General features: G+C 43.0%; 1 protein-coding gene across 3 annotated transcripts in view; it reads right to left on the bottom strand.

Annotated features, from left to right (window-relative positions):
• Window positions 1–485: 485 nt before the first annotated feature.
• LOC308303641 (uncharacterized protein) overlaps window positions 486–11,564 on the bottom strand; it is a 30,087-nt gene continuing 19,008 nt past the window's right edge. For 2 of the 3 annotated variants that reach the window (XM_080748076.1, XM_080748078.1), the window contains 8 exons: window positions 9,944–10,055; window positions 8,085–8,239; window positions 7,821–7,939; window positions 5,692–5,820; window positions 4,959–5,266; window positions 4,325–4,427; window positions 2,569–2,721; window positions 486–1,766 (listed from right to left, as the gene is read on the bottom strand). In XM_080748076.1, the coding sequence (XP_080604202.1) occupies window positions 1,459–1,766; window positions 2,569–2,721; window positions 4,325–4,427; window positions 4,959–5,266; window positions 5,692–5,820; window positions 7,821–7,939; window positions 8,085–8,239; window positions 9,944–10,055 (1,387 nt within the window). In that variant the 3' untranslated portion in view covers window positions 486–1,458. The remainder of the gene's footprint in view (window positions 1,767–2,568; window positions 2,722–4,324; window positions 4,428–4,958; window positions 5,267–5,691; window positions 5,821–7,820; window positions 7,940–8,084; window positions 8,240–9,943; window positions 10,056–11,564) is intronic. The other variant, XM_080748077.1, reaches the window with a different exon arrangement.

The raw sequence follows: 11,564 nt of genomic DNA, 5'->3' as shown, positions 1-11,564 counted from the left end.
AGGCATGAGAGTAGAATTATTGGTTTTGGCTCCTCAACAATGTTGAGCAGCAGTGGGTGGAGACACAGTTCATGTTGGTGTTACAAGTAAAACAGTGTCCCTGTGAAAATGCGTCACGACTACATCCTGAGGTGCCATAGTTAAAAAAAGGGAAAAAACGGCACCCTCTGCTGTTTATTTTTTCCATTAGTTGGGCAGCACAGAACCTATTTGACTGGAGACACAAAAAGTGTAAAAAATAACAGATCTACAAGCTGCTTTTACTTTACTTGAGTACAGTATGTCCATTTGAGGCAAATATTGCACTTTTCCTTTTACACTCCAACTTTAGTTTGTAAATTAAGCTTACAAAACTTGAATTAACCAATTGCCCTTTTTCATACTTCAGGTCTTCATCTACAAGCTCACAACGTGTCGGGATGCTTTGTGTTTATAGATTTTTATATAATTTTCAAATGAAAACCAATAAAAAGCAAAGGCTAATGTACTGTCAGTGTTTGCTGCGGCATTCGTTTATTTTCAAGCTCTACCTCTACAATCACTATAGAAGGCAAGTAAACAAAGTTGTCATGCATCCAGTCAACAAGCTTTTCAAAAATACATTATTTTTACATATTGTTCATATAAATTACACAATATGTTATAAACAAATGAGAACATTTTCTCACCTTCTTGTCAACATCATACAGGTAATTAGAGGAATCTATTATTCTCTCAATAACATACTGAATCTAAGGGGAAAATATTTGCATATTTACTACATGCTATACAGTAACAAAGTAATTCAGGGGTGCAGTGGATGAAAAAAGTTATTTACCAGGTTGACCTGAGTTAAATAAATGTTTGAGAACCACTGCTGCAGACCCTTTCAGCCTCTGAAGGGACTTGCTTGGATATTAAATCTCTAAAGGCCTCTTAGAGGAACTCTAGTGTGAACACAAAGAGGACCGAGGATCCATCAGAGCTGAAGCTGACCAGAATAGTAAGAGAACCCAGTCCTCCTTCACATGAACTGACAAAAATAACTCCAGCCCTTTCCTATCGGACAAAAATCTCCTTAAAACATTGAGACCGGGAATTATTTTATGCTTTAGCTATTGAAAAATAGCAGATCTACAAGCTCACAGCGCGGCACCGAGTGCCACGCTGCGAGCTTGTAGATCTGCTATTTTTGAAAGAAGAATATTTGTGCAAATCTTTGAATATATTGTATGTATTTTTTAAAGCAAACATTTGTAACTCTTCTCCAGAAACCCGTAGGTTTTAGGAGACACTTATTATAGAATCAGGTCAAGATATTCAAAGACTTGCACACATTTTCAAGATTTTTCAAAAATACAAGATCTATAAGATCGCTGTGAGCTTGTATATCTGCTATTATTTAACAGTTAAAGCATAAAATAAAAGTTAAAGTAATAATGCATAATAGTGCGTTCCCACTTCCCAGTCTGAATGGCTTCAACACAAATCACTGCCTGTCACTTTGGACGCGTAGCCATTTCTTTCCAGAGTAAACACTGATCTGTGATGCTCCATCATTCTCTGTCTTTTCACCGACTCGTTGTTTTCTACAGAAAAGGCAGATCTGTGATGCTCCATCATTTCCTGCCTGTCCACGGGTCTGCAGTGCGTCTGCGGGCGACCAGACGACACACGCCTCTTGGAGCTCCGTTTAGTAACAGGACGAGGGTGAGGCGTTGGTCCACACGGGCTCAGTGGACCTGGTCGCGTCGTCGCTGGTCGGGTCGTCGCTGGTCGGACCGCCGCTGTCAGTGGTGTGAAGTAACACAGAACATTTAGTCTAAGTACAATTTTTTTTAGGTATTTTAACTTCCTGGAGTGTTTCCAATTTTCGATACTTTTACTTCTACTGCACCCAGGCCTGGAATTTCATCATTTTAGGGGCAAGGCCACTTGGCCTTTGATGTTGTCCATTTTTGGAGGGCACAAAGGCCAAATGCCAGGGCAGGAAGGCCATCAAATAAAACAGTTTTAGTCCATTGAAAGAATTTGTTGAATTTAAGGGTTAGGGATGATAACCTAATCTGCAGTGAAATAGATAAATGATGGTATTTACAATCTGATCCATGCTCAACCAATCAAAGTCACTGAATTGCATTGGTTTAAAGATGGGGACTCTGTCTACATGACAAAAAAGAGACACCATTGCCTACCGTCTACATATTGTCAAGAAAGTGCCACAGCCAGCTGGGGCATTAAGGCCACAGGTCATGCCATTGGTTTGAGGGGCACAAGGCCAAACTGAGGGGCAACAGAGGCCATGCCCTGACTGCACTACATCTCAAGAGGCAAATACTGTATAGTGCTTTTATCCACTATACATTTATTTGAAAGCTTTACTTACTTGTTACTTACGATTATCGTTACAAAACATACATTAACCACTTCAGCCCTTCAGCTGATATACAAGCTCACAGCGCGGCACCGAGTGCCGCGTTGCGAGCTTGTAGATCTGCTATTTTTGAAGGCCTAAATAAGTTAAAAGAAACGTGAGAACTTCTTCCAGCAGTGGCCGCTGTGTGCGTGTGGAGGAGGTGTGAGCCTTACCGAAGCGCTGCATGGCAGCCAGCAGCCTGGTCGGGTTGGTTCTGACGTGATGGAAGTGCTGGGCCATGGTAGCCACGGCCTGGCTGTAGACGGGGTCTCTGCTCAGGCTGCCCAGGGCTCTGATCATGCTGCCCACCGGGGCCTCTGCCCTGTCTGCATGGGCAAACACATTGGTCAACAGTTACAGCAGGGGTGGGCAACTTTGATGATGGCGAGTGCCATTATATTTCCACCTTCACTCCAGAGGGCCACAATGCATATTGCTATACGTCCTACTTTGTCATTCTAGTATCGCATACAATAGAAGAAAAAATAGCAGATCTACAAGCTCAAAACGCATCGCAGCGCAATGCGTTGTGAGCACATTTTAATACTACTATACTTTTATTTGTTTTATTTAACCTTTATTTAACCAGTAAAAAACACATTGAGACATAATCTCTTTTTTCGAGTGGGAACTGGCCAAGAGGCAGAAATAAAAATTACACTAACTTTACTACACATACAAGACACCAACAGCAAAGATAAAACATCAGTACAAGTGCAAGTGTTTATGTATCTCTCCAAGGTGATTCTTTTAAAGCTTCTCAGCGGAATTAGCACGGCCAATTTACTAGTCATTAAGCTACTAATATAGACTGACGGAATTAAAGCAGATCATGTTTGGAATTGTAACAGCTGAAATCAATAATATATCAGTATTCCGGTATACTAACCTGTGGGCCGCATTTAGTGAAGGTGGGGGCCGCATGTGGCCCCCGGGCCGCCAGTTGTATGAGTTACAGTGTGCAGACTGCGCACTACAGCTACACTACACTACAGCTACACTACAGCTACACTACACTACAGCTACACTACACTACAGCTACACTACAGCACAGTAGGATTTCCACACAATTGTGTGCGCTTAGAATTTAAGTAAGCCTTGCCGAGCCATGAGGTCCATAGAACAGGAGCCTATCTCTTGTTTCTGTAGCGTGAGGCAGCTTGAAGTACCAGTACTGGACACAGGGACTTAACCCCAGTCCAACCCTTGATGCTGAGTGCCAAGCAGGGAGGCACTGAGTCTTTGGTATGACCCGGCTGGGGATCAAACCCTGACCTCCCAGTCTCAGGGCAGGGCGGACACTCTAACCACAAGGCCACTGAGCTGTTATGAATTCATACTAGTTGGGTCAAGTAGTGAAAACAGCATTTCGTACAATGAATGGTATGGAAGTATATATTAGGAGGCCAATGTTACATATAGGCCTATAGCAGGGATGGGCAACTTTGATGATGGCGAGGGCCACTTTATTTCCACCTTCACTCCAGAGGGCCACATTGCATATTGCTACGTCCTACTTTGTCATTCTAGTATCTCATACAAAAGAAGCAAAAATAGCAGATCTACAAGCTCAGAACACATCTGACATCATCTGTGATGTCAGAGCCAAATAACTGTTATGCCCATATTGGAGATATGAAGATACCTGTGATGCCAGCTAGGGAAACCAAATCGCTTCAGGCCCATATGTGGAGATCCCTGATGTTATCAATATTAAGCCCATATCTGTGAATATCTATGGGTACCCAGGGGTAACTGGTCCGATATACACCACTGGCCAGATGGCCAAGGCATGGCAATTAGGCATCTTACTGGTTGTCTTATAGTTAGGAATACGACAAAAATGTCCACGAATTCAAGTCTCCATGGGATTGAGTAATCAACAGGAAGAAAAGGTGTGTGTAGATGTTACAGAGTCATTGTGCTCACCCTCTTCATGGTCGCTTGGCACAGACAGACACAGGAGGTCAGCAGCGCTGTCATCTTCCCTTTCCTCCTGGTTGGTGGTCAGGCCTGCTTGGTGTGGGTTCTGCTGTGGACACCCAGCTTCAAGTGTTAAAGGTGATACACCATGCATTTAAAAAGTATTTATGTCATATTGTTTATGTCCCAAAAACGTTTTTTCAAAAGGTTTGAGGCTAAATTACAACTCCTGAATAGAGAGCATCTCATTTTTTAACTCATTTTGGGCTCCAGAAATTAACGGATTAAAATGTCCAGCGTGCCTCTCGCAGCCTTCATCCGCGACCGTTCTCTTATTTTGAAGGCCAAAAAAGAAAAGAAAAAAATCTTTTTGAAAAATATTTTTTTTTTTGAAAAAAGATTTTTTTTTCTTCAAAAACGGCTGTTTATGACGTCACAAACGGCATCAAATCTGGACAGCCTGTTTTGAGAAACCGGACAGCCTGTTTTGAGAACCCATGGGATGCTTTTAACCTCCACCTTCCCAAAACCAGAGAAAGACACAACGGTCTGAAATGGGACTTTGTGAGGATAGAAGGTGCTAGTGGGACCCCAAAAAAAAGTTTTAAAATAGGAAAAGTGAATTTTCATGGTGTATCACCTTTAAGTGTGGGTTCCCGAGGCCGCCTGGAGGGCCTGGTCTCCTCCCGGGGGTCCGCGGTGGGTTCCCGAGGCTGCCTGTTGGGCCTGGTTTCCCCCCGGGGGTCCGTGGTGGGTTCCCGGGGCCGCCTGGTGGGCCTGGTTCCCTCCTGGGGGTCCGTGGTGGGTTCCCGGGGCCGCCTGGTGGGCCTGGTTCCCTCCTGGGGGTCCGTGGTGGGTTCCCGGGGCCGCCTGGTGGGCCTGGTTCCCTCCCGGGGGTCCGCGGGCAGCGTGGCAACCTTGGAAACCAGGTAACAAGTCTTGGAACGTCTTAAGGGGGGTTTGACGGGCCGATGGGTTAAAAGGTGAGAAAAACAAAAAAAATAACCAGGATATGGTGAGTATTTTTGGTTAAATAATCCGGTAGTAAATTAGTTTAAAAAGTACTTCAGTAGCTAACCCTAACCCCAAATGACTTTTCTTCTATTGATTACTCGCGCCATGGAGACTCGAGTTCAATAAAAAAAAAAATGTATTTGTCACATAACTCGTAAATGTACAAAAATATTTTTGTACATTTACCCCCAAATGATTCCGGAAGAAAAACACATTTATTGTAATTATTGTCTTAGGAATGTGACAAATACAACAAAAATATTATTGAACTCATGTCTCCATGGCGTGAGTAATAGAAAATAATTCATTTTGAGGGTGAACTACTCCTTTAAGTGGTTAAAGTGTTTGTATGTACTGACGGTAGTCATGGTCGCTGAGCACAGACAGACAGCTAGCAGCAACACGCTCAGCTTCCACGGCCTCTGGAGGACTGGTCCTGGACTCTCCTTGGCTGGGGTTCTGCTCCCACCTTTGACCTTGCATTAGACCTAGAATTATTGAATGCTTTAACTATTGAAAAATAGCAGATATACAAGCTCACAGCGCGGCACTTTGAAAAAGTTGTGAAAATGTGTGCAAATCTTTGAATAGGTATATGTATTTTTAAAGCGAACGTTTGTAACTCAAATTTTTCTTCTGGGGGGTCCCTGGAACTAAATATTTTGAGATGGGGGTCTGTGGCCAAATATATATCAGTTTGGGGGTCCTTCACATGAAAAGGTTTGAGCACCTAGCACATAGTAGTCTCTCTAGAACAGACTAACTGAGCTCCAGTTAAGTGAAAAGGACCTTTTCTTTGACGATGGCTGGCTAGATTGCTGACATAGAAACATAGGGTTTTAAAAAAAACCTTAGAAGGATTCAAAAGACACTTATAGAATCGGGTCAAAATTCTAATTTTCACAATTTTTCAAAAATAGCAGATCTACGAGCTCGCAGCGCGGCACTCGGTGCCGCGCTGTGAGCTTGTATATCTGCTATTTTTCAATAGTTAAAGCATAAAATAATGGTACACAATAATGTGTACCCGTTCTAAATGGGTCTTATCACGATTCTTTTTCATGTTGGTTTTTATGTATTTTTCAAGCTACTTAACAGTACAACCACCTACAGTTCAAGGCAACACAAACTAAGAAAAAGGAGTAACAGACCATTTAGACCAGTGGTCCTCAAAGTGGGGTCCAGGGACTCTCTGGGTTCCTTTTGGGAGGTCTAAATTGATCCTTACGAGTATGTAACTCTGACAGTGTACTAATGAAACTACACTGCCAGAGACCTTGACATTAGTTTTTTCTTTTTTCTTTTACGATTTGTTTTGGCGCTTTTATGACTTTATTGGATAGGAGGACAGTAGACTGACAGGAAATGGGGGGAGAGATGGGGAGCGACACGCGGCAAAGGTCGTCCGGATCGGGAATCGAACCGGAGACGCCGCCAGGCATCCATGCCTATGTGGCAGTGCCTAAGTGGTATGCGCCTGGACCAGTAGGCCAGCGGGCGCCCCGACATTGACATTTTAAAGTTTGAGAACTACAGATTTAGACCAAACTGCAGATTTAAATGAATTCTGCAATGAATCTCTGTATTAACAATTCAACAGGATTTTTCATAAGGCTCCCTCATTGTATCACAATATACACGATATCTCTGAAAAGGCATATCGTGGAGACTTAGTATCGTCTCAAGGATATTTGTCACCATATCGCCCACCCCTTACAACAAATACAGTTAAACTGTGATGGATTACCAATCTATTTGATTGATAACTGATCCAAAATGCAGTGGCACGACTGCTCTTCAACCAGCCTAAGTTCTCACATGTCTCCCCCTTCTCCGCTCCCTCCACTGGCTCCTGGTTGCTGCCTGCACTGAATACTAAACACTGATGCTGACTTTAAAAGCAGCCAAAGGTACGGCTCCTCCATACCTCCAAAACCTGATCAACCCCTACAACCCCACCCGTTCACTCAGATCAGCCAACAAGGGGATGCTGACAGAACCCTCGCTAAAAACCCCAGGACAAAAATCCACTCATCCGAGACAGTTTGCCCTCTGTGTTGCTCTTAGAACAACGGACTCATCACTCCCTAGCTTCCACCGTGGACTGAAGACTCACCTCTTCAGACTCCACCTAAACCCATAGCACTACTGTAACACTCCCCTTCCCTCGATGACCATACATGAAGCTAGATAGCATTTTTATGTTTTATTTTGTATTTTATTTTTATTAGGTGCGTGGTCGACCTACGTTATTTAATTTTTTTCTAGATTGATATTCCTATGCATTTGTTGTATTGTTGATGATGTACTGACATATTATCTTGTTTATTATAGTGATGTATTACCTGCTTATTGTAAATCGCTTTGGATTAAAAGTGTCTACTAAATGCCTAAACTGTAAACTGTAAATGAATACAAGAGCTCTGGCTCACCCAGGGTCAGCAGGGAGAGGAGAGGGGAGGTCAGGGTGTGATGTATGATCACTTACTGTCAGTCTGCTCCTCCTTCGCTGTCACACACGCTTCTTTCTTCCTCTTCCTCTGACGTCCAGGCAGGGTGGACGCCGGTCGGCGACGACGAGTTATCCCCAAGATCTTGGCTCTGAGACTGTGTGAAAGATGGCTTCTTTAGAATGTGCGGTTCTCATATTCCAAATAGTAGATGGGGCCATTTGGGTCCGGCTCCATTTGGGTTGGAATAGGTAATAAAATTGAACCCGTGAAGACCTCTACTCTAAAGAGTCAGAACGTACCTTTTGCAGAAGCTGTAGTTGGGGCTGAGGGCTCGGTCAGCGCAGGCGTAGACGTAGCGGTCGCCGTACTCTGCCTTCAGATCCTCCTGCAGCGCGGCCATGGCAGACGCAGTAGAGTGACCCGCCTGGAAGAGTCTGGTCAGGCTCTGCACGGCCTGGGGTTGGGGATGCAGTGATGATACTAGGTTTTCAATGTAATGGGTCCCGGGACCCACAGGTGGTCATTCAAATAGGTCCCAGAAAAGTTTTATGAGTCCTCAATACAATGTTTTCGAGCGCTGTGAGCTTGTAGATCGGCTATTTTCAAAATGTTTGCCTATTTCTTATATTTATTTTACAATTTGGCTAATGTTTGAACTTAGAACTACTAAAACTACTAAAACTACTAAAACATGTGCCCCTAATGAATTCGGGCGCGCAAAATGGCGTTGGACGTCGGTGGAATCAAAACATTGACGTTTCTATCGCCTGTTTAAGACTTTCTACGTGGATTTTATTTGTGTTAACGTAGGGTAAAGTAGGATGCTTTCACCCATGAACAATGGTGGTGTCTGTGGAATTTTAAAATGTTTTTCTTTTACCGTGACCCGGTAAATCATTTTAACATGGACTCCAATGGAGGCGCATCCCCGGGACCCCAGGACCATGACATGAATGAGTCCCTGGGCGACTTGAATGAGTTTTTGATGTGGGATGCGCACGTAATGACATCACTGGTTGTTATCGTTTATTGTGATAAAAAAACACAAGTTGCGATAATCGTATCGTGGAGATTTCAATTTATCATGAAATGATCCTCCCTCGTGGACTGGGATCGATTCACCTCTTGTTTCCCGAGCTGTATATAGGCCTATCTGGTACCACTTAAACTGTATATCTGGTACCACTTAAACTGTATATCTGGTACCACTTAAAACTGTATATCTGGTACCACTTAAACTGTATATCTGGTACCACTTAAAACTGTATATCTGGTACCACTTAAACTGTATATCTGGTACCACTTAAAACTGTATATCTGGTACCACTTTAACTCTATAATTGGTCAAAAAGAGCTGGAAATAACGTATTTGATAGTCTTTTTTTCTCTCTCTACCAAATCTCCAAAAAATAGCCGATCTACAAAAAATAGCTTGTAGATCTGCTATTTTTTGGTAAATGTTCCGCCCCAGGATAATAGATGTTAGGGATATTTTGATTATCGAGATAACGTAAAAAAAAATCGCATTTATTTTGTCACAATAATTGTGACCTGAAATGGGCCTCAGTCTGGTAGAGGTTGTGCCTACCTTGGGTCCCACGTCACGGTGCTCACAGGGTTCCCACACATTTTTACCAATTCATTTCCAAAACCTTTCCAGAATATTCAACCTGATTTCCAGGACTATATAACAATAATTCAGCTCAATAGCGAGTCGCTTTCTCCTATGCGCAATGCCCAAAGACAGTGGTTCTCAAACTTTTCAGGCCATGACCCCCGAAATAATCATATTTTAACTGGGGACCCCAGCAACCTGACGAGCACTAAGAGTTGAGGAATTTTGTTTAACACGGTTTCATGGTGAGAATAGCAGATCTACATGCTCACAACGACTCGCAACGCGAGGCGTCTGCTATTTTCACAATTTCTGCCTCTAATATTTGACAATTTGGCCAATGTTTCATTTGTCATTTCAGAGGTATTAACAAAATCAATAACCAAAGACAATGCACAGCTAATTATTCCAGGACCTTCCAGGACCCTTGATCAATTCCAAAACTTTTCCAGTACTGGAAAAATATTTTTCAAATTTCAAAATATTTCCAGGAATTTCATGACCGTGGGAACCCTGTTCAGGCCTGGTACAGGTTGTGCCTACCTTGGGTCCCACATCGCGGTGCTTCAGGGCCTCAGCCTGGTACAGGTTGTGGTTGTGGGTGTTCCTCAGAACCACCTCCGTTGGATAGCGCGGCAGATGGGAGTCCTTACTCCTGAGACATGGAGCATACGGTCACTGTCTGGCAAAAACCTCTTAACACAATAACTGCCTTTTAATCTGAAGTTTGCTTGGTGCCTTGGTGCCGCACCGTTTCCTCCATAGGCCGCCGCTATTATTTTGAAGGGCCGGAAGGGGGTTGTTTTTGTTTTTTTGGATTATCACTTGACGGCAACGATTACGTCATCTAGTCACATGACAGTGTGGGTCCAGAAGGGAAACATGGCTGCGCCCTGCCGAGTCTTTTGTTTACCTTATACAGGCTATCCTTTGGCTCAAAATGTCTCTTTTGGAGTAAATGAAGTCTCTTTATGGGCCTCTCAATGGATTTACTATGGAGGACGTTTACTTCGCGTGCACGCCCGACGTGCGTTGTAAACAAATCGCAGACATTACCGATGCGGGCGGGAGCGGAGCGATGTACTGTAAGTAATTATACCTTTACAGTAAATACAGTAAGATTGACAGTCCTCACCGTCAAAGGCGCCATGGTTTTAACCCTTTCAATGATGGTGAGGATTGTCAACGGCAGCAGTACAGTTAACTATTGAACACCCTTTACGTCGGTGTGTTGATTAAAATAATATTGAAGTAGTAAAAAGTGCTTGGGACAAAACCTCTTAACTCCATTTTTGAGGTTTTTGATTATATATTTTTCTTTTTTTTTTGGCTATTGAACACCCTTTACGTCTGTTGTGTTGGTAAAAATAATATTGAACCAATGAAAAGTAGTAAAATTGTGTTTGATTACAATCTGAATCAGATTACAATCGGAATATAAATGTATAGTTCATTCCTTCACATTTTTTATATATTGTTTCTATTGATTTACTCTTGTTTTTTGTCGAATTCCTAAGCCAATATTTTGAGGAGACTTGTTGTGTCTCCATAGTAGTCCATGGGCCATACGAGATGTCGATGTCGGTATCCGAAAGGTGGCAAAGGTTACCATGCATTTTTGAAAAGCTCTATATCTGTAGATTATATTTTGGTATGATAACCCTTTCTGAGACACAGCTAAATTGGTGCTATCAGCAGCTAGAGTTGGTGTCCCATTATATATAGAAGGCTAGCTCCGTTCTGGGGGAGAGGCCGGACCCACTGGAACTGGTTGTGGAGAGATGCACAAATAACAAGAGCAGGGCCATAATGAGCAACGCTAGCCATCCTCTCCACAACATCCTAAAAGGCCAGAAAAGCAGTCGTAAGGACATGTTCCGTTCGTGGCACTGCAACAATAATCGTTTCAAGAACACTTTTATTCCCTCTGCCATTAGACTTTTTTATTCGATGGCCAGCCGCTAGACCTGGACTACTAATTCGTTTTTTAGGCCTAAGCAATGGACTTTTTATTATCCCCATGGTTATAGCCGGGGAGCCACTGGGCCAAAATGAGAGAGGACCTGTGATGTCATGACATACTCCAAATTTTTGTTTGTCCTATTAATTTGGTCAATAAGGTACACAGAATGAGAGGCCTGCTCTGCCGGAAATCCTGCGAAAA

The sequence above is a fragment of the Nannobrachium achirus genome (assembly GCF_963921795.1).
Source record: "Nannobrachium achirus genome assembly, chromosome: 18".
Lineage (NCBI taxonomy): Eukaryota > Metazoa > Chordata > Actinopteri > Myctophiformes > Myctophidae > Nannobrachium > Nannobrachium achirus.
This window is presented reverse-complemented; position numbering and strand designations above follow the sequence as displayed.